The 24,132-nt window shown below is 31.4% G+C and overlaps 2 protein-coding genes across 3 annotated transcripts in view; one reads left to right on the top strand and one right to left on the bottom strand.

Annotated features, from left to right (window-relative positions):
- The window catches only part of LOC144853463 (uncharacterized), a 58,329-nt gene extending 44,283 nt beyond the window's left edge, over window positions 1-14,046 (top strand). Inside the window, exons 65-82 of the mRNA XM_078711160.1 lie at window positions 303-401; window positions 803-1,060; window positions 1,543-1,606; window positions 2,171-2,276; window positions 2,783-2,843; window positions 3,285-3,462; window positions 5,141-5,256; window positions 5,755-5,893; window positions 8,453-8,718; window positions 9,018-9,138; window positions 9,327-9,395; window positions 9,616-9,725; window positions 10,145-10,253; window positions 10,786-10,920; window positions 11,179-11,282; window positions 11,720-11,915; window positions 12,045-12,182; window positions 12,805-14,046. Coding sequence (XP_078567286.1) covers window positions 303-401; window positions 803-1,060; window positions 1,543-1,606; window positions 2,171-2,276; window positions 2,783-2,843; window positions 3,285-3,462; window positions 5,141-5,256; window positions 5,755-5,893; window positions 8,453-8,718; window positions 9,018-9,138; window positions 9,327-9,395; window positions 9,616-9,725; window positions 10,145-10,253; window positions 10,786-10,920; window positions 11,179-11,282; window positions 11,720-11,915; window positions 12,045-12,182; window positions 12,805-12,900 — 2,365 coding nt within the window. The 3' untranslated portion in view covers window positions 12,901-14,046. The remainder of the gene's footprint in view (window positions 1-302; window positions 402-802; window positions 1,061-1,542; window positions 1,607-2,170; window positions 2,277-2,782; window positions 2,844-3,284; window positions 3,463-5,140; window positions 5,257-5,754; window positions 5,894-8,452; window positions 8,719-9,017; window positions 9,139-9,326; window positions 9,396-9,615; window positions 9,726-10,144; window positions 10,254-10,785; window positions 10,921-11,178; window positions 11,283-11,719; window positions 11,916-12,044; window positions 12,183-12,804) is intronic.
- Window positions 14,047-15,813: 1,767 nt separating this feature from the next.
- LOC144853985 (venom phosphodiesterase 2-like) overlaps window positions 15,814-24,132 on the bottom strand; it is a 31,923-nt gene continuing 23,604 nt past the window's right edge. For both annotated transcript variants that reach the window (XM_078711866.1, XM_078711867.1), the window contains exons 13-25: window positions 23,903-23,978; window positions 23,460-23,503; window positions 23,037-23,164; window positions 22,345-22,420; window positions 21,857-21,947; window positions 21,339-21,547; window positions 20,874-20,952; window positions 19,930-20,096; window positions 18,977-19,115; window positions 18,371-18,478; window positions 17,835-17,967; window positions 17,423-17,588; window positions 15,814-17,067 (exon numbers count right to left, since the gene is read on the bottom strand). In XM_078711866.1, coding sequence (XP_078567992.1) covers window positions 16,906-17,067; window positions 17,423-17,588; window positions 17,835-17,967; window positions 18,371-18,478; window positions 18,977-19,115; window positions 19,930-20,096; window positions 20,874-20,952; window positions 21,339-21,547; window positions 21,857-21,947; window positions 22,345-22,420; window positions 23,037-23,164; window positions 23,460-23,503; window positions 23,903-23,978 — 1,578 coding nt within the window. In that variant the 3' untranslated portion in view covers window positions 15,814-16,905. The remainder of the gene's footprint in view (window positions 17,068-17,422; window positions 17,589-17,834; window positions 17,968-18,370; window positions 18,479-18,976; window positions 19,116-19,929; window positions 20,097-20,873; window positions 20,953-21,338; window positions 21,548-21,856; window positions 21,948-22,344; window positions 22,421-23,036; window positions 23,165-23,459; window positions 23,504-23,902; window positions 23,979-24,132) is intronic.

The following is a 24,132-nucleotide window of genomic DNA, read 5'->3' as shown; positions in this document are numbered from 1 at the left end:
ATGTTTATATACATTTCAGTTTAGGTAGCAATGATACAGTATATAAAAAAACAATATTAACTATGTAATGATATATAAATATTATTATAAATATTATATGTAATACATATTTAACACTTTTCATTGTGAAATTCTAAACTTATAACATTTACTTTTGCAGATTAAGATTGTCACTAATTCTTACGAAAGTTAAAAAAACAAAATCAGATTTTTTGTACGCAATTTGTCTTGTTCAATAAAATACCATTATATATGTTTACATAATTTTTCTTTAATTTTCAATCATTGTATTTATTTTATAGTAACGGTGACCTTGATGATCCATTTGTAAACAGCATGACTGACAGTCTTGTTTACAAGCCAGGCATCGGAACTAGTTGCATGACTGACGATATTGACACGTAATCATTTTTTTTTATTTCTGCCTTATCCTACCTTATAGTAAAATTACTTTCAGACAAGGTATACTAAGCTAATTTTCCATGTGTTTTTATTAAGTTTGTGAGTTTTTAATTATAGTTTATTAATTTCTCATATGTAAAAAGGTTATTATGTTGATTGAAGGTTTGTATGGCGAAATCAAATGTTGATATAAAGTTTGCGGTACACCACGTATATCTTAAAGGAACTGTTTATTTTTTCGACGTTTCGATCAATATGCTTTGATCGTATTCACTCAACATTATTATTATCACATTCATTCATAATTCTTCTATAGAAATGTCTGTCTGACACTTTTCAGCAATAAAAAGAATAATATGATAAGAATATTATTTGATTGTAAATATGATGTATCTTTTAGGAGCGAGTACCCATGTATCATTGGCCAACCACCTGAATTAGCAAGTGAAACAGAAAATAAATTCTCCGCCCAGCAACAAGACCGAGATGCACCGCCATGTTCGTGCAGTGATGGGCATTCCATATGTCCTAACGGAGCAGGTGGAGCGATGCCCCCATCGTGGGAAACAAACACGACAACTTATTTACAAGACTTGAGTTTTAAACAGGATATTAATGAGTATCTGTTACGAACATCTGGAGATTTTGTTGAAAGGAGGTACAGTAGTTTAAACAATATGATTACCCTTAATACTGTTAAATAATTCAGAAAACTAACGCTGTTGGTTCAAACAGTAATTGGTATTGTGGACTTCACTTTAACTTAAAGATGTATTGTCCCCAAAAAACCTGAAAAATAAGAATTGATAAAATCAGACTTTGAATAGGCCATTTTGCAGTTTTAATAAAGTTATTCACTTTTAAAAAAAGAAATAACAAAAAATAATTATTTCACTTATAAAAAGACAAAAGAAATGGTTAATTTAATTTAGGTATTTTTTGCTTTAAATTACATTTTTTTCAGGAAAATTTTTTTTTTTTTGATCCAGTTTTTGGTCAAAGTGAATAACTATTATGTGACATTAAAATGGCATATAATACCAATATATCTTTAATTGAGCTATAATCATTTTATAGAAATATATGTATAAATATATATATCTGAAGAAAAAAATGATGTTGTAATTTGTTTTTTTATAGGTATATTGGTGTTACTTTTGATGACATCAAAAAGACCACGAATGGAATGGAGAATGTAGCCAGGGTATGAGCAATAGTTTGTTTTAAATATTAGGGAGCTTTTGGTTTGAGTTGACCAATGACCAAACTATGTCATGTCAGATCATTGTACGCATCCAGGAATATTGGGACATGTGTCCCCACTCCTCACCAAGACACAGGTTTGATGGTCATATAGGTCTAGGTGACCAATGACACACCGATTGACCAGACCTAGGTTGGTCTTCAATTCTCGGTTGTCACAACTAGAAAGCTTCCTAGTATTAATGTTATCTATTATTTTGTATGTAGTAATTGAATGTTGTGTTCTGTCTACTAATACTACTACTACTACTTGAATTTAATATAATACTATGTGGACATTCTACTCTTATTATTCTCATTATGTTGTCTAGATGATTTGATTTGTTACTACTTTACCAACTTAAGCTCTGTCTACACTATCAAACTTTATGTAAAAACAAAAATGTGATGTGCCCATATATGGACATGATGATGTCATATCACTACCATATTTGGGTACATCACATTTTTGTCAAACTAGTTTGATAGTGTAGACAGAGCTTTATACATAATATCTTGATTTCAGGCTTGGTATGACAACAATGGTTTACATGCATTACCAACATCTCTAAATGTGCTTAACAATGTTATATTGAGAGCCAGCTTCCCAAGAAGTACTGCTCCTACATACGGTAAATTAATATTCCTATTATTCCTGTCGATTTGGGAGGACCAAAATATACGGAAAAAAAACCTTATTCTGAACGACATTTATCCATATCAACTATTATTATTTTACAACTAGCATGAAAAGTGTTATATTTCTTTGCTAACTTAGTTTAAAATGATGCAAATTCATGTCTCATGTAAAAACAAAAAAAGAAGTTGAAATATAAAAGAGAACCTTAATCCCTAGAGTGTATAGTAGCAAATGTGACATTCATGTATTGTAGTACCTAAAGCTGTCTACACTATCAAACTAGTTTGGCAAATAAAGTGTGATGTGCCCAAATATGGTGGTGATATGCCTAAATATGATAGTAATATGACTATATATGTCCATATATGGGCACATTTTTGATAGTATAGACAGAGTAGTACAAAAACAAATTTTAATTCTTCAAATTAATAAATTAATTTTTTTATGTAATCATTGCATTTATTGTACTGTGTATAAATTTGTTTGATTTCTTTCTAGGTATAACTGCATACAACCACCCACTCCAGTTTACCAAGTCTTATGTTACAGTCGATGCTCTGTGAGTAGAATATTTATTCATGTTTTTTTTTTTATTGAATTATAATTAAAGTGCAGTTTATCAGAAATATATGGATTTACTGTATGTCATTTACAACCAACTCTAAAGCTCTGTCTACACCATCAAACTAGTTTGACAAAGAAAGTGTGATGTGCCCAATATGGAAGTGATATGCCCAAATATGGTAGTAATATGCCCAAATATGGTAGTAATATGACATCATCATGTTCATATATGGGCACATTAAGTTTGATAGTATAGACAGAGCTTTATAGTTTGGTGCCACAATATTGATAATCTGGAGCTTGTTTTACTACATGAATATAGCTGTATTCACACATAACAGAATTACTGTAGTAATAAGGTACACAACACATACTGTAAAAATACAATTTTGTCAACAAATAGTTGAAATAATTCATGTAATATTGATACTTTTAGGCTGGAGGCAGGCATTAATTATGGTATATCCATGTTGATCCTTTGTGCCTTTTCAATGATCCCAGCAACCTTCATCATGTACCTTGTGAGTGAAAACCTTAGCGGAACCAAGAGACTTCATTATGTCAGTGGCATGCCTAGGATTGTGTATATCCTCAGCAATTTCTTCTGGGATCTTGTGAGTATAATTTTATAATTTCAAATAAGCCTTCTGGTTTGATTGGACTTGGACAAAGGCAGCATAAATTGTTATCCTAGTTCTAAAGCTCTGTCTACACACTATCAAACTAGGGCTAGTTTGACAAAAAAAGTGTGATGTGCCTAAATATGCTAGTGATATGTCCAAATATGGTAGTGATAATAATAATAATAATATTTATTCGGTCATCAATGTAAAAATAACCAGGAATGAGAATAGGCTAAAGCCCAAACAGATTCTGCACTCACTCCATACAATACAATCAGTTAAAGATAAAACCATATACAAGAAAAATACAAATAAATTATACATAACATGAAATATAGTGTTTTGTTAGAGCAGCCTTAAATATTGAAATTGTTTGTGAATCTTTTATGTCATTTGGTATTTGCTCCCATAGTCTAGGAAAGGAAACAAAAACAGAATTATGAAAAGTATTGCCTTTCGAATTCCAACGTAAAAGCCTACCCGGACATCTTTCACTAGTTTTAATATACTCATTGAAAGAATGGGGACAGTAACCTTTCAACACCTTAAATCCTAATGAAAGTCTATTTAATTTAAACAAGTCATCAATAGATAATAATTCAAGCACTTTCAACCTATGAAAATAAGATGTGTCCCAGGAACCTTCCTTTCTAAACATTATTATCCTTGTTGCTTTCCTTTGTATACTTTCTATTCTATTAATATATGATTTCTCAAATGGTGCCCACATTGAACAACAGTAGGTAACCACTGGAAGTAATAGAGCTTTGTATAAGTTCAACATAGCTAACCAGGACATATTTTTACTACATTTTGAAATGAAACCAAGCAATCTGCTTGCTTTACAACATATATAATTAACTTGTGTATGACAAGACAACGAACTATTTACATAAACACCTAGAAATTTGAATTCTGTAACTTTAGGAATATTGTCTGATTCTATGGTATAATCCCAGTTAACTATCTCTTTACATCTTGTAACATGCATTACGGCGCATTTGACAGGATTTAAGGGAAGTTTGTTTACATTTGCCCATTTAGCAATTAAATCTAAATCCTTTTGAAGCAATTTACAATCATTATTGTTATAAATAGGACGTGATAATGTGTGATCATCAGCAAATTGAAAAAGTGAAGAAGAAATATTATTTACAATATCACTTACATAAATCAAAAATAAAAGAGGGCCCAAAACTGACCCTTGTGGTACCCCTGAAGTAACATTTACCCACTCTGACTTTTCTCCTCTGTAAATAACCCTTTGGCGTCTATTTGAAAGAAAATCTGTAATCCATGCATTAGTGTTTCCACCAATGCCACAGTTATTAAGTTTCTTAATTAATCTTTTATGAGACACCTTATCAAATGCAGACGAAAAATCAAGAAAAATAATATCAATATTTTTACAACCATAACGTCATCATATCCATATATGGGCACATCAAATGTTTTTTTCACATAAAGTTTGATAGTGTAGACAGAGCTTTAGATAAAGACTTTTTCGATTTATTTGTTTTATGTACCATCGTAGTATAAATTGGTCTCTAGTGTGAGGTAATTTTAAAAAGAAGCATAGCGGTCATTCAAAAATTAGTTTATGCTTATAAGGAAACTTTATTGGTGCATTATCATTAAGTAAATTAATGATTTTAATGTTTTTCTTTAGTTGTATTACCTGATACCAGTTGGAATTACACTACTGATTGTGTACCTGTTTGACACCAAATCATTTGCATCCACCGACAACTTGCCAGCATTTGCTACATTGTTGGTGCTTTATGGGTAGGTTTTCTAAATATTTATTATCCCTGATTATTACTTATTATCTTCATCGTCGTAAGTTCCACAATCAACAAATTGATTATTACGGAACTATGAGGCCTACTAGAAGGCCTACGTTTAAGTAGTGGCTGTGTGGACTAGTACACCGGGGTAATCCCCTATTCGTCTCGAAAGATGTACTAGGTTCTTTAAAGTACACATGAGCTAGATGTGTACACTGGACCTATGGTTTATAGTCCTTATCCGAGAAGACTTGTTCTACCACCAGTACCATATGGAGCGAGTGAGCCTTGAACACTTGCCGATATTATGGCTACATATTACGGTTCCACTGTCTTAACCGCTCGGCCACTCACTTGCTCCAAGCTTGATAACTCCTTGGCTTTTTTAATTTCTATCTCAAATGAAAATAAGCTACATAGCTCTTTGGGCTAGCCTGAAAAATCTTCTATAAATGTATTTCTCTATAATAATTGAATTACCTATTGTAACCAACAGATGGGCTGTGATTCCAGTAATGTACATAACCGTACGATTATTCAAAGATTCTGGTACAGCGTTTATTACACTGTTTTGTGCCAATATCTTCATTGCTCTTCTCACCAATCTTCCACTGATCATCAAAGAATTGTTTCCGGTAGGTTATTGTACTGTTTTTTTTAACCACGTTCTTTCAGCAAACTTTATCAAAAATTGGTGATAGGCAATACAGTAAACAGACCTGTAACCACAAGTGGTGAAGTTGTCATCTTCCTTCACATACTGATAAGAAATACTTCTCAATAGAAAAACAGATAAAGGTGGTTTAAATATGATTAATTTTAATGCAAAAGTCAAAGCATTGAAGCTAAACTGGGTTAAGCGACTCCTTAGCCCAGATCCAGGAAAATGGAAATGTATACCAAATTATTTTATGCACCCTATTAAGTATACTGTTAATATCACTCAAATTAACAATGAAGATCATTCTGATCTAAAACTATTGCCTGTTTTCTATAGAGAAATGCTAATTGCTATAGTTAATATTAACAACTTTAACTGGTCTGACCCACAAAACATTGAAGATGTTAAAAACCAACAATTGTGGGAAAATAAATGTATACAGTTAAATGGAAAGTCAATCTATTTCAAAGTTTTTACTTGATGCAGGCTTTAGAACAATGAATGACATAATTAAGGAGAATATATTATTACCAATGAATGAAGTGTTACCATTACTATCACAGAAACAAAATGGATTAATTGAATATATAGGGCTAATGAATGCCATACCACAATCATGGAAGGAAATTATTTTGAATGGTGAACATGTAAATAATCAAACAAACACCGATTGCTTTTGGCTTCATACAAAACAACTTAATGCAAAGCTACTTTATAATTTATTTGTGGAAAATATAATATCAACTCCTATAGCACAAGGAAAATGGGAGATAGAATTTCAAAATTACACTTTTGCATGGGATACCGTATGGTATAACAAGGTGTTTTCTATGAAACATATCACGAAAGTCGCACAATTCAATTTCAAACTACTACATCGTATTCTTGCGTGTAAAAGTAAGTTAAAAATTTGGAAACTTTCTATAAATGACATATGTGAAAGATGTAATAGTGAAATTGAAAATGAAAAACATTTGTTATTTTCATGTAATAAGATTAAACCCATATGGATTGTATTTAAGTTTTTGATCTCAAACTGTTTTGTACAAAAGATTGATATAACCTGGCTTAATATTGTTAAAGGATCGGAAACGAAAACTGTAAATGAACTTATTTCAATATTTACTTTTTGCATTTATGAATCGTGTTTAGTAATAAGAAAAGAAAAGAAACAAAACCAGGAATCAAAAATAATTTGGAGATTATTTTACTATGAATTAAAGCATTTATTAACAAATGAATTTATGCATAATTTACATAAGGCTCAGAAGAAATGGACGAATAACTTAAAAGATAAACTATTACAACTATCAAAAGACTTGATGTTAATAATTTAATTATTTTATTGATTCCTTTTTCTTTCTTACCTTTTCATAATGGACACAAATCCTGTATATCAACGTAAACTGTGCATCATATATACTTTTTAAGATGACAATAGTTCAAATACTATCATGTAGCATGTCAATATAATCTGTATGTATTTGTTTAATATATATATTTTTCTATATTTGCAATATTTTATATCGTATACATGTCAATGTAATCTATAGGTATGTGTATTTGTTCAATATATATACTTCTATATATTTTTATATATTTGCAATATGTTATACCGTAAATACAAATTGTAAGTAGTAGTTGTACTAAGATGACATCGGGTATGAAGCGTCTCACATACACACAGAGCCAAAATCACATCTTGGACTTGCACAGTGTATGGACTCTAACCTTACGGTTTTCATTAAATATACCATTTCATGCTATCATTCTAAATAACTAACTTTCAAACTATTGCATTCCTCTTTTTTCATTCCATCCATCTTATCTTGGTGAAAAGGGAGGATACTACATTTTCCTCCCCTGAGTTTATAGCCTCTCTACTCGAACACAAATAAGAACACAAATAAGATAGTTTAATAAGAAAATTTTAATCATGTATTTTACCGCCATTTTTTTTTTCTACATTTTAATTAACATCGTATCTAAAATTTTAAATGAGAAACAAATATGGTTAATACTGAATTCTGGCATCTTATTATGTAAATATACCTGTATTTTAACTACTTTAAACACTTACTTTTAATTATCACAAATGTATTTATATGTATATAATATATTCATCAATGAGAATTTAAATAAACGTAAGAAGAACTCACACAAGACAAAAAAAAAAGAAATACTTCTATGTCTCTAAAAGACCAGCCTAATTTCTTATTTATTTACTAATTATTATTTCCGAATAAACAAGCAAAAATTAACATAATTAACATGTTAGTGTAACAAACTATGAAATATTATAATTGATTATGGCATGATGCCTCTATGAAACTGTTCCTAAAGGTTTTTCAATACACATCTTCGTCGAAAAACTAAAAAATAATAAATAAAAACATTTCTTTTTAATGAATAAAGCAGTCAATCTATTTTCTTAAGCACCCAAGTGCGATGGAAAGTCTAATCTGCCCTCTGAGCTAATACAAATTGTTTTAGGTACCATCTTTGAAATAGCACATATTTTATGATTTTTCAGAATTCTGATCATGAAAACATTTACGAGGAGATCAATAACTACAGTTTGATATTCCCACAATACTGTTTGGCTGGTGGTTTGACAACCCTTATTTACAATCAAATGGAGGCAGACATGTACACACGATTTGGAATTGACACTTTTCTTGATCCATTCAGTAAAGATATGCTTTTTTGGAACTATGTATCTTTGGCTGCCCAGGGCATGTTTTTCTTGATTATCGCTATCCTGGTAGAATATATATTTATTTGCAACTGTAACTGTGGGTAAGTTATTAGTTAGTTAATTTTAGTGTAAACTATGAAATATGATATTCATAATTGATTATTGCATGATGCCTAATATAAAACTGTTTCTAAAGGTCTGCTTACACTATCAAACTAGTTTGACAAAAAAGTGTGTGCCCAAATATGGTAGTGATATACCCAAATATGGTAGTAATATGACATCATATCCATATATATATGGGCACATCACATTCTTTTGTCATATAAAGTTTGATAGTGTAGACAAAACTTAAAGCTATTGCTTTATAACAATTGTTTTTCTTACATTTTACTTTTAGTAAAAGATGCATGACAGATACAACATTAACTGGTGAGGATGAAGATGTGAGGCTTGAAAGGGAGCGAGTTATGAGTGGTGCCGCCAACGATGCTATGGTTAAAGTTAAAAATCTCAAAAAGGTACATAATTAAAATAATAACAGTGTACATATATCCATTACTGTGCACCCAATCAAAATAGTTGAAAATGTCAAATCTGGCCGACATTATAAGACATCAATATTGGAAGCAATTATTAATTAAATACAATCAGATATGTAAATAATTATATTATATGTTTACATTTATTTGGTATGTTTGTTTCTTAGGTTTATCGAACTGGTGGAAACAAAATTGTTGCAGTTGATAGCTTATGTGTAGGAATACAAAAGGGAGAGGTAAGCGGATTAATTTGTGCAATAATTTTTGTGCCTATGACAAATGCAACATAATAGTCTTATATGTAAATTTTACCAGATTTTAAAATCAAATAAACTAATGTGAGAAAGTAATACAATCTACTATCTGCATATCTTTGTTGATTAATGATACTGTATACAGTTGTTTCAATGAAAAATGTCAGATTATAAGCTATGTATAACATTCTTCTTCTTGTAGTGTTTCGGGCTATTGGGTGTAAATGGAGCTGGTAAGACTACTACATTTAAGATATTGACAGGCGATATAGAACCAACTGCTGGTAAAGTCAGCATCAACAAAAAAAGCAGGTATGATCATATGACAACACCAGTGAACATCTGTTTATGTTTATGTTACCGTAGCACAGTCATTTAAGTTAACACTGTGAAAAGAACGAGGTAGCTGAGTAGTCTTAGGATGCCTGACTATCATACAGAATGACCCAGGTTCAATTCCTGATAAGAACTCTCAGTACTCTGTAAATGAGTACCTGGTTAAAAAATACTTTGGGAGGATGAAGTCAGCTTGGAAAGGAACTGCCGACTCTAGCAAATAATGCTGATACTTAGTACAATGAGCTCCTAACAGCTCATTCTTCTACATTCAGAATAAATATGGGACACACTTTTATCATCGTAGTTTCTGCCTTAACCGCTCGGCCTTTGGACTCGCTCATAACATTCTTGACACAGATTTTATTTATATTTATTTAAAAATATGTATTTAGAATTGGATATTGTCCTCAAAAGGATGCTGTTTGTGATTTGACAACTGGAAAAGAGATGCTGGTGTGTTATGGGTTGATCAAAGGAATGTCATCAAAAGAAATCAAAAAGGTAAAGGTTCTTTCTTAAGCTCTGTAAATTAGTCTTGGAAATGTAGAACCATAATGCCCAAGAGAAAATGGAATTAGAAACATTTCAATGCATTTTTTACTAATAATTTAGGCTTGTATAGCACATTATAGAAATGTGCTTCACAATAAAAAATGAAATAATACTAGTCTAAAAATATCGATAACCATGCTTTGTTATAGAATGAATAAATAGACACTCTTTATGTCATGTGCCCATATATGAACATGATGATGTCATATTACTACCATATTTGGGCACATCACACTTTTTTTGTCACATAAAGTTAGACAGAGCTTTAAAGTGTAGACATACTGTAATGTGTGCATAGTATGCTCAAACCCATGATGATGTCATATCACTACCATATTTGAGCATATCACTACCATATTTGGGTACATCACACTTTTTTGTCAAATTAGTTTGATAAAATAGATAGAGCCTTAGGAGTATGTGGAGGAATTAATTGTAACCATATGTAGATTTAGGAATATAACAATTCTTGTATTTTTAGGTTGTTCCAGTCATCACAAGAAGACTGGGAATGGATAATTACATCAATAGACAAGTCAATACATACAGTGGTGGTATGAAGAGATCACTGTCAACTGCTATATCTCTTATTGGAAATCCAAATATTGTATTTTTGGTAAGTGATATTGATTTGTACTTTAATGTTGAATTAGACCTATACTAACATCACATTTGCTTATTTTCACTCTTGTTAGGCTAGCCTACTCGCTGCAAAATTATGCATGATGCTAGCGACTGTTTCTTCTCTAACTTCTCCAAATGCAGTTGTAGTTTTCCTACAGTATACCAACTGTACAATATAAACTTTAGGATCTTAAGTTGTTTGAACCCATATGTTACTTCATAGTTGAATGGCTTATTTCTGTTCTCTTAGGATGAACCTACAACTGGTATGGACCCAGGCAGTCGACGCAAGGTTTGGAAGATGATCAGTAGTGAATTGAAAGCGGGAAAATCTGTTGTACTTACCTCACATAGGTTAGTGTCTTATCTCACTATTTAATGAAGTAAAGAAAACTAAAATCAAAGTGATAAGGGCAAGGCTTATTACGTTAAGATAGGTTAAGTATAGATCCTTGTCATTTGATGGGAGGATTGTGGGTAACATGATATTAATATTCGTAATCTCTGTTCCATTGAAAGTAACATTACGTAAATTTTTTTTTTTTAAATGTAATGACTAATTTCAATAAGATGCACTCTCATATCAGGCGATATATATTGATTTTCGTAAAAAAATCATAAAAAGAAATTCTACATTGAACCCATGCCAAATCAACAGTGCACTTTTCGTTATAATTTGAGTGCAAATTTGTTATAATGCTTTCGCCTCATGAAAATAGAGCATTTCCTCTTTCACCTCATGGAAATATTTGTACCATTGCATTCAACAAACATTCATTATTTGTTACTAGCATGGAAGAATGTGAAGCTCTTTGTACCCGTTTAGCAATCATGGTTAACGGTCAATTCAAGTGTATCGGAAGTCCACAACACGTGAAGAGTCGGTTTGGTGATAATTTTACAATAATCATTCGTGGAACTGATGAACAGGCTGTTCGACAAATAACAGCATTCTTCATTCAACATTACCCAACTGCTGTCCTGAAGGTACGCTATTTTAGAAAGCATTTTTTGTTGTTTTGAGTAATATCGGGAAATATGAATTGTTATAAAATTTTACCCAATTTGAAGAAATTACCGGAAATAAATCTTAAATATTTCAATTTTGTTTTTCAGGAATGTCATTTGAATTTGATTCAGTATGAACTTCCAATGAAGAGTGCCACACTTGCGGATATCTTTGGGAAACTTGAACACAATAAAAGAGCGCTTATGATTGAAGATTACTCGGTGACACAAACCAGTCTTGAACAAGTAAGTGCCCAGTTTTATGTTTTATTTTTTTTTTTACTGACATTTTTATTCAAAGATAAAAAATAATACATTATAAAATAAAATATTACAAAACAGGCAAATGAAATGGGATACAAATTAAACATGAATGTAGATTTATACAAAGTGAAAATATAAAAGCTTAAAATCAACAAAAGAAAATAAAATTATTTCTAAATAATTCCGTTTCCATTTCTAATCTTATAAGTTTAAAAAATTAAAATATTGTACAAAATATCTTGTTTTAACAAATAAAAGGGTATCATTCTTAATTAGGAAAATTACCTACTTGGCAGCAAATTTCCCTGCAGTCGATCCCATTTTGGTCAACCATACTTTATTTTGTTTATTTGAAATGCATTGGCATTTAGTTTCTTCATTCTATCTATCTATATATATCATGTTGACATATCTTCGTTCATCTCTTTCTACCACAACAATTCCTTTGTTCTACCTCCTTTTCATCTTCACTCATTACATTGTCTATTCATTTATTTTTTCTACCTTAGATTTTATTCATCAATATTATTTTCTTATTTACTTTTCTTATTACTTGTTTTCTTGTAAAATTGGTACTATAAATATGTATAAATGGTATTTGCAGGTCTTCCTTAACTTTGCAAGCAAACAGACTGATGGTATTGAAGAACCTAGTGCCAACGTGTACGATAACTTTGCAGTTGAAGCTGAAAAAGTTTAGAAACATGAAATATTATAGTAAATAAAACAAATACATACATTCTTTATTCGTCAAAAAACATAAAATAAATTCCGATAAAAAGTACCATAGACAACCCACATGAAGCCCAAAATGGCTTTTTATAAAAAGTACAGATGGGCCAATACATACAAAAAACACACAAAAACAACGGTAGTAATAATCAGAAGTACTAATTAATCATAAGTATAAGAATTAATTATAAAAGAAAAATATTGATATTTAAAGGAATTGATTGAATTTGAATGTTTAATAACCAGGTCAATATTGTGGAGAACCTAAAAATCTTATTTTTATATTTAGAAGAGCCACATGATGTAAAGTTACAGTAATTGTATTACTATTTCGTTTTCGATACATATTGTTATTTTGACTAGAAATATCAGAAAATTACCAAATCATATGAAATACTAAAATAACTATAGATTATTAGCATAGTATATAACTTATTCATAATATCTCTTTATATATAAGTTTTATACTATTTCATTTAAACAAAAACATTGGTTGTATAGATTCTCTGTTAATGAATACAAATTTGATAAATGCGAAATTAATGAATAGATTAGAATTTTAAGATAAAGTAAATTAATCATGAAAAATTGATAAACAAATAAACATTTTGAATCATTTGATACAATACTTTCAAGGGTTTGCTTACATTTTTAAGATAATTTTCTTTTATTTTAAGGCGGTTGTCGTAATTCAAAAGCAACCTAATATTAGCGGTAATATCTAATAAATATCTAAATAATATATAAACAAAAGTAATATTAGTTAGCTTTGCCTGTTTTAGCAATGCTTTTTATTTTATTTATTCTTGAAAAATAGCATATACCAATGCAAATGATATAAATATGATTTTTGAATTTTGATCAATTAATCAGAAATATATTCAGATTTCTATATTTTCTAATGGCTGTTGAGTAGGGTTGTTTCTCTTATATAGACATTCAACAAACTTAATTAACATTACGTTATAAATGTTGGCGTCAGCATTTTAATTTATCCCAACGTGAACAAATTTGTATTGTAAGTATTGCTCAGTTTGTTGTGTGAATGTTAGTTTTCTTATATTGATTTTAGTTATTTTTATCAAATAAATAATTTTGATACAAATTACATGAATTCGTTCTCCAATTTCGTTTTTTGCCCTTTTTCCACCTAACTTCGTCATGACACAACAAATTTGCTGAATTTCGATTTCTATTTTTATACATAACTGGTTACTATATCATAATTTACATGTGCAGAGTCGAATAATGCGTTCTGCTAAAAGGGCTATATGCTATTGTAACCATTATATCGAAAAAATAATAAGGCTGAAATTTGGCAATTTTTCGAAAAATGGTCAATTTTCGACCCTTTTATTTGTTGATATAATTGCTTACTATTTCATAATAAACATGCGCAGAGATGAATAATACGTTCTGCGCATGCTATAGTAAACCATTTATATCGGGAAAAAAAAAGGATTGAATTTTGGCCATTTTCAACCCTTTTATTTTTTGATATAATTACTTACTATAGCATAATTAACATGCGCAGAGTCGAATATGGCGTTCTGTGCATGTCTATTGTGCTATAGTAACCATTTATATCGAAAAATAAAAGGGTCGAATTTTGGCAATTTTTCGAAAAAATCCCTGCATGGAGCTATTATAGCACCATGACTATATACATAATAAACATGCGCAGAGTCGAATAATGCGTTCTGCGCATGTCTATTGTGCTATAGTAACCATTTATATCGAAAAATAAAAGGGTCGTATTTTGGCCATTTTTTTTTCGAAAAAATCTCTGTACTATTATAGTACAGGGAAATTTTCGGAAAAATGGCAAATTTTCGACCTATTTATTTTTTGATATAATTGCTTACTATATCATAATAAACATGGGCAGAGTCGAATAATGCGTTCTGCGCATGTCTATTGTGCTATAGTAACCATTTATATCGAAAAATAAAAAGGTCGAATTTTGGCAATTTTTCGAAAAAATTCTGTACTATAGTACAGGGAAATTTTCGAAAAATGGCAAATTTTCGACCTATTTATTTTTTGATATAATTGCTTACTATATCATAATAAACATTCGCAGAGTCGAATAATGCGTTCTGCGCATGTCTATCGTGCTATAGTAACCATTTATATCGAAAAATAAAATGGTCGAATTTTGGCCATTTTTTTTCTCGAAAAAATCTCTGTACTATTATAGTACAGGGAAATTTTCGGAAAAATGGCAAATTTTCGACCTATTTATTTTTTGATATAATTGCTTACTATATCATAATAAACATGGACAGAGTCGAATAATGCGTTCTGCGCATGTCTATTGTGCTATAGTAACCATTTATATCGAAAAATAAAAAGGTCGAATTTTGGCAATTTTTCGAAAAAATTCTGTACTATAGTACAGGGAAATTTTCGAAAAATGGCAAATTTTCGACCTATTTATTTTTTGATATAATTGCTTACTATATCATAATAAACATTCGCAGAGTCGAATAATGCGTTCTGCGCATGTCTATCGTGCTATAGTAACCATTTATATCGAAATATAAAAGGGTCGAATTTTGGCCATTTTTCGACCCTTTTATTTTTTGATATAATTGCTTACTATATCATAATTAACATGCGCAGAGTCGAATATGGCGTTCTGGGCATGTCTATTGTGCTATAGTAACCATTTATATAGAAAAATAAAGGGTCGAATTTTGGCCATTTTTCGACCCTTTTTTATATGGCAATTTTCCTGTACTATAGAAATAGTCGTCTTGACACCAGTTAAAGGCGACTAAATCCTACATAGAATGAACAATAGCATATGATTTTGTGAGATATTTTGGAAACTAGCAAACATATACAAGAACCACTATTTTAAATTATTTTAGTTGGCATGTATGAAGAAGATTTTATTTTTCAACTTGTAATTCTGGTATTTCATTAATTTTTCAATATTTAAAAGTCAATATTATTTTTCATTGGTTATTGGCTGTACTTCATAATAATTATAAAATATACTACAGTGATTATTTTCAATAAAAATAATAAATATACAATATTCATTAAAAAGATTCATTCGGTTGGTATTCCAAATAAAATATAATAGTTAATTATGTCTCAATGTGTTGACCCCGTCATCTAGTGGTCAACTGTGACATACGTGTCACACTACACTTTGAGAAAGCCAACTGATAGTTGGCGAAACGTCAGGTAAATAAAATAATCGTTATTTACTATTACTATTACGGTTGAGACATAACTATTATATTTTATTTTAATATACAATATTGATTATTTATAAGTACAATTTCAAAAAATTACTGTACTGCATGTTTATTATGGTTATCATTATTATGACAAATTATTATGATTTTGTAATAAAGTTCACAAGAAAAATTAAGATAAAATTCATTCTCTACTTGGAAATAATTCGTGTAGAATATCCAACAGTCAACTTTTGGAATAAATGTATGTTAGCATAATTACACACATAAAGTAGGCCCTACTGGGAATATTCTGCTGCTATAACTGCAGAAAATCCACATTTTAATTAAGTAAAGAGGGCTGCAGATTCCATCTGATAAAGTTTTTTTTTTGCGTGATTATACAAAAATAGTAGGGAATTTTTTGAAGAAATTTCGTCTCTTTTATTTTTCGACATACAGTATTTTCTTCCTATGACGTCACACATTAGCGCATTTGGAAAAATTGCTTATTGCCCAAAAGGGTCATAATGGGTACCATTTTGGTAAATAAAGTATATTCTTGCTTTTTAAAATGATTCTGGTATAACCCTACCATCTAAATACATCATCTCGACTCCTATTAAAACTAAAGAAACACACAAGAGAATTGGCCACAATAGTGTACTGTACTCTGTACTAAAGTAAGAAATAATGGAAAACGGCGGGAAAATTAAATATTTTAACTAAAAAATTGATGCAGCTAAACCCGAAGTTGTTGCAGGACTGATATCCACGGTGTTTTAGTTCCTTACGGACCACATTTCAGGGTATAACAGCTTTTTCAACATCATAGCCTCTGCTTCGGATGAGTCGAGTGTCTGATCCCAGAAGAAAACAATTCCCGTTAGCTGTTCAATGTCTCTGATTGTTGCCCGGTGATCGGCAAGGTTTTCATCAAAATTCTAACGAAATGAGAAAAACCATTTTGTTACGTGTTCATTCTATTAAACGCCTTGAAAAAACGGCCAATGGAATCGTTTGGAAGAAGCTCTCACATGGAATCGTTTGGAATAAACGCCTCCTAAAACCCCTTCTAAACGTTTATTCGAATAAATAAGGTAAATTGTATTTTCTATTTTCTACACACTTGTAAAGAAATGTAGAGAAAAAGCAGAAGTTAGAAAGAACTGTGATTTTGTATTCGGTGGGTTTATTGTATTCTCAGAGAAAAATAGCATATGAAATTCATATCGCTGACAATCCATATAACCGTATCATCATTATCAAAAACCCCTCTAAACTATTTGTATCATTTACCTTGCAATTAGGAGGTGATTCGTTTGAGTGAGGCAGGATGAAAGATAGGATATCAATATCTTCCGGTCTTTTTCCACATGACGAAAATACTCTGTTACTAACACGACATCGTGTCACGATGTAATAGTACGCTGTGGGTACAGGAGTTTCTCCGATCCAATTAGTACTGTAATTTGAATGATAATAATATTAACAATGGTTGTTATAAAATGTCACTAAATATAAACAAAAACAGTATACGCAGATTGGAAATGCATATCCGAGAATAATCTTGCACCAAGTCAGATATGACGCAATTCGTGCGGAAATATCCGAGAATTGAGACCTAATTCTAAAAACACAAGACTAGGCACCCTTTAAAATACTGCGCATGCGCGCAAATGAAAAAATAAGAAATTAATGCTATATTTACCTTCCAGCAAGTTCATAATATGTATCTACTCTTGAGTCGTGGTTCGTGTCGAAAATTGGTCCAACTACGACATTGACACCTTTGTGCGTGTCCGCCCATCTTAGTGTTTGGCTAACAAGTCTGCTCCAGTAACCTAAGATAAAAAAACGGATCTATATGTGGTGAAAAATGCTATTTTCAGACTATAACTTTCCCTTAATACGTATTATAACAAGTGGTTGGGAAGTGAGGGTAGTAACAGCAGTTTCAGTTCAGATGGGAAATGGAATTGCGGTGATGACACCACGAACTAATACCCGATTTATTTATTTTTTTGTAACTATTTGTTTAATGGATAATCTTAAGCTCTGTCTACACTATCAAACTACTTCGACACAAAACGTGTGATGTGCCCAATATGGTAGTGATATGACCAAATCATCGTGTCCATATATGGGCACATCACATTTTGTTTTATCACATAAAGTTTGATAGTGTAGACAGAGCTTTACTGAGCTATCACACGCGTGATAGTAAAAAAACAGCATTATGCTTACCGGTGTAAAAATAAGTGTACATTGGGACGATGTTTGATGAAACAAGACAATTGATCTGGTCAGTCTGGTCGTTTGTAGTACCTGTTCCACCAGTATTTCCTGTATATTCTACAATAACAATAACATATTGTAAATTACGTAACATCGTAAAATGTAATGGGTACACCTTTGAATGATGATGATGATGATAATTGTTTTAACTAGCTTTCCATTGGTAAAATCAGGGATGAGTGAAATCTTGCTTGGTCAAATTAGTTTGTACCCGATGCTTAAGTCTATATTGAAAAAACTTGTACTAATATGCAGATGACGACAATGGCCGAGTTATTTAAGAAAGCACCCTTAATCGTCCATTATCCGCTATCGGGGTATCAAAGATCTGTGTGTATGAGAGTGGGGGAGGGGGTAAACAAAGACCTCTGGGAGGTATCAAAGATATTTGGGGGTATCAACGTTCTTTGGTGGGGAGAGGGTGAATAGCAGAATAGTGGAAAAACGAAACAAATGATTTAAACGTTATTTTAAACTATTGGTCATTTTAGTCGCAGTCGTACGGTACATAATAAAAATATAAACTTGATGATGTTTGAAAAAATAACAACTTACTACTGCAGCTATAGAGAAAACGTTTGCTAAGTCCATTTTGGTATTGTGGTCCTATGTACGCGTTACACTTAACACTATTCTCGGTTTGAATACGAATATCATCTTTTGTACAACTATCAATTGGTGAGATATAGTTTGTCTGAAATTACAAAGCATATGTTGTAACTGACACAACAGTACAGTATGGTAGTTAGGCCTACTGAATTAGAAAATTCAATATAAAATTAAACATATTTTGAAATGTTCACAACTCAAATTGTATAAAGCTCTGTATATACTATCAAACTAGTTGGACAAAAAAATGTAATGTGCCTATAGGCCTATATGGTAGTGATATGAAATCATCATTTGATAGTGTAGACAGAGCTTAATACAATTGAAAGAAATAAAACATTTTCTTTGGGGCTAAAATGTGACGCCTTTACCTAAGCTAACTCTTAACCTAAGCTAACTCTTAACCTAATCACATGAGATGATGTATTACGGATTTGCCTGTGAAACTGGATGGATAAATATTGTCACGAAAGATACAGAAACAGGATTAAACCACTGTATTTTAGGTAAAAGGCAGACATGGAGTTTTAGGAAGTATTCATTGGTTTTGAGTGTATACAAATGATTTCTACACTTTTATGGATTTTTTCGAGAGCTTTTCAAACCTTCGTAAGTCTATGGTGATGTCATGAATAATGTTGCCGAACTTTCGACAGCATAGTAGAATTAAGATAAACTTGAGTTTTATGACAACATGTTTCGTTGTTACGCCGAGCAACATCATCAGTGCAATAAGTGATATAAAATACTTGAAATAATTGCAAAATTCGCCGTTTTCTTTGAATGTATAAACACATATTATAACATTATGCAAGCATGTTGAAAAATATTAACGTGTAACAGTACATTTTACAAACAGGCTAAACAGCTGTATATAAAGCCACGTTGGAAATACTTACATTTTCAGGTAGAGTGTAAGTGAGCATTCGTTGAATTTTGATATAATTATCGTATGCACTAATAAACCGTTTTTGATAGAGCAAACCAAAGTCTACACCTAGTGGATTAGTTTCGTTTACCAGGATAGGCAAGCCATACGGTGCATTTGTTGCCCTACTTGAAGATTCTACAAGATAACATTTGCATAAGTTGCAGGTGTAAGTTGAACCATATAGCTTCACTTTAAATTAATGAGGTGGAATATCAGAATTAAACAAATTAATGGGTTACTAGTAAAATAAGATCCATAATAATTACGGTCTATTTATGACGTAAGGTATTAATATTGAGAGGGTAAACCGAAGACCCTGCTGAATGGGATTTAGGTCATTCTCTATTAGGCTATAAACGGGTTAGTATATGCCTATAACTAATTTGGATAAATGTTTATAATAGGGAGGTTTCGCAACCTTACGAATACGATAACGAAAACGGATACGTCACACATTTGTGAAACTTTTGAGCTGATCCCCATTTCATATTCGTAAAGCCAAAGAACTTATAACAGGTAAAGCGTATTCGTGTTGACGAATATCACCAGTCATATTCGTAACTACAAAACGAGTATAGTTTTTGATCTATTTTGCACATTTTGCATTTGAATTAGGAATGATTCATGATTATAATATAATTATAGATTTATTGAAAATAATTTACTAAAGTAATTTATGCGAAACTGATTTTTTTATGGCTTACGAAAACGAATACGTGTGCGTGACGTATCCGTTTTCGTTATCGTATTCGTAAGATTGCGAAACCTCTCTACTGGCTTACGAAAACGAATACGTGTGCGTGACGTATCCGTTTTCGTATTCGTAAGATTGCGAAACCTCTCTAATAATTGTAAAATACAAAAGTGTCAGTATGTTGCTACATTAATGCAATACAGTTTAAAAGAACTTACTTTCATTTTGATCTAAATCCAAATCCGGGTCAAAAAACCTACCGTCACGGTTAGAAAATTGCGTATTTTGAAGATCAGGCTGAAATTTACAACAATAACATTAACTTAATATCATCAAATGTATTTTTTAAATTCATGTTGAGCGTAATAGAGTTTACCACTTCGTTTAAAATACAATGTATTTGCTCAGCCGATTTTCGTTAAAATCTAAATTTGTCCATAATTTCATGGGCAAATCGCACTGTCATTTAAAATACAATGTATTTGCTCAGCCAATTTTCGTTACTATCTAAATTTGTCCATACCTTTATGGACAATTCCGTGAAAGAAATCAGAAAACACACGTGTATGATATAGACCCTAATTTTACATGATACAGGCATCACATGTGAACCACATGAGTTGTTGTATACAGAATTTGCCTATGATACAGGGCAAATTGTATAAGAGGATTGATTTTCTTACCAATAAATCTTGTGCAGTGCACGAGCATCCAGAATTATACGCGTTGTAACGTCTGTCTCGTTCAATGTTATCACGTGGGTATGTAACTGACGTAGTGTTCTCGGTGTTGCTTCTATAAGACGGCGTTCTAAATGAATCAGGACGCTGTAATGTAGACCTCATACTACCGGCTGTTCCGTTGTTTGGTTCAGGCGTAACATCAATCAGTTCTATCAATTACAAAATGTATTATGCTTGTTTGTATGCCATAAACATTTTCTGGAGAAACTTGGGTAAAATTTATTTAATAAATAAACAGGTATTGAGAATCTCTGAACTTCCCAGTGATATACTGTACTGGAAATTAAGTACTTTATAAACAATGTCACCACTCTTTATTCATTCAATATATACATTCACAATACATGAAATGAAATAAATATATATAGGTAAATAATCACAGACACAGAATATATTCTATATTTGTTTATAGTATGGTCATGCCACTCTCCCCTACCCCTGTAAAATACATAACCAACCTGCCATTAGATTGTACAGTTCTACATTTGCCACAGACTCTCTCAAAACCAAACCATTTCTGAAACTCGGTCCAAATCCGACAAATAGACCCTATTTACAAATAAAAAAAAACGTAATTAATTTGTATTTATCATAGACCTAGGTCATTTCTTATAATGGAATGATAGGAAGATACATTACAATTAAGAAGTAGGATTGTAGTATTAATTTCTGTATTTAAGTGGTAACATTACAGGTAGGCCTACATAAAATAATACGTATAAAATATGTTAATGCTTAGGCCTATATCTAGTTCTGAAAAACAATGACCTCTAAACAAACGACCAACTATTATTCCCACAAAATATGAGGCGTATTAGACTGCCAATTTCCTATACTTTATGTTTGAACGGTTATAAAATAGATAGTAAAATCACTAGAAACATATTTCCGGCAATACGTCTGAATGATTAAAGCACATTAAGGTTACAATTAATAATATACTTACATGCATCGACATGTTGAATGGATCAAATCCGGTATTAGCACCTCTGCAGTAATCCCGATTGTAGGATGATTTACGACTAAAATTACATTCACAAATTAAATTCATTTATTATTTATTTAATTCTCTCTTTATGTGTCAAAGATATCACAGAAAGACGAGCTAAGTAATGATTGAAATTTCAGGAGTTTGTTCCGTTTGTACCCTTTCAACTATCGCAAAACATTCTCTTTAGCTTTTCGGGCTGGGCTGGTGTGAGTTGATCATCTAGGCCATATAAAATGTCTTCACTTCCTACATCAATCGCTTCATAAATTAATACGGATAAATTACAATGCACCTTTCCGAGTATAAAGCCTGTTTCCTGTCGACGCTATCGTCGTTGATCGTTAACAGTTCAACGACGATCGTTTTAAAACGATCAAGTTGAAATGATAACGATAGCGAGTACCTTTTCCTGTAAATCGTTAACATTTCAATGTTTACGTAGAAGATCGCCGATTATTGTTAACGAGAGCGTCGAATAACATCGACAGGAAAACAGGCTTAAGTATGTTCATCTATAGATCTACAATAAAAATTGATTTAAAATTCACTTGGTCCGATGTGAACCTTCGACATCTCACATACAGTGTGGGCGGATGTATGCCTTACATAAAGAATCGTGATGGTGGACTATTCTCAAAGATACATACCTGCCAGAAAATACGGTTTCATTATCCATGACTACGACAAGAGGTGTAATTCTTTCGTTGCTGCCAAAGTGATAACGTGATGGAATTGTTAAGTTTCTCGTGTAGATGGAAGCAAAATCCTCTTTACACTGAAAAATGATGACAAAAACAGATTTAGGCTCTATTGAAAGTTCAACACTTGAGGTGTACTTATATCTTTTTGACACTGTAGATCGTGAGTTTCGTGTTGTTTTAATTTAGTTTATCAATATTTAATCAGTAGTGTCATGAGGTCTAAAACAAAACTATATATAAGCAGTCCGTCTTATCCTATGCATGTATTAGTCGTCGGATTAGCGGATTAGAAGAAATAGTACTATTGCATTTGGTTTCTCCGAATTTATTTTCTAAATTGTCTGAAATCATAATGTGAACCATACTTACAACCAATCTTTCCGCTAAATCTTCTGTCGTATTATACTTAGCACCTATATTGGAAAAAGTTTAAAATATTCATCTTCTAAAAAAACCTCCAAACTGCTTACAAGGCATGTTATTGGTGACATGCTTTTTAAATAAATAACATAGGACAGCGATTTGCAATGTTAATACATTTATAACATTTAGTTTATTTATTCTAACCGTACAGTACGTTACAGTATTTTTTTAATACGCATCCAACAGCGAGTAACTCACCAATTACAGGATGGAAACTATTTAAATTTATCGTGCTTATAAACTAAGTCTCATTTGAGTGGAGTTGAAAGAGTTATAACCCTGGCACTAGGTCGGATTGAACCCCGGACCTTGGGATTGGAAGGCAAGCACGTTAACCACCAAGCTACAGCTGCACTTCTACTCATATTATTCCTTTATTTTATACTCACGATCGTTTGGCATAATCTCTGCAAATGATCCAATATAATCTGGTGTTACGTCATAATCCCTCACATCATCAACATACTGCAATTCAATTTTATGTCTGATTTGTATTATTGTTTAAAAATAATTAGAGTAAAACAGTATAAAGCTATGTCTACACTATCAAACTTTATGTGACAAAATAATGTGATGTGCCCATATATGGACATGATGATGTCATATTACTACAATATTT

Source organism: Antedon bifida, chromosome 10, assembly GCF_963402885.1.
Source record: "Antedon bifida chromosome 10, ecAntBifi1.1, whole genome shotgun sequence".
Lineage (NCBI taxonomy): Eukaryota > Metazoa > Echinodermata > Crinoidea > Comatulida > Antedonidae > Antedon > Antedon bifida.
The sequence above is the reverse complement of the archived record's forward strand: the minus strand, read 5'-3'. Positions and strand labels throughout refer to the sequence as shown.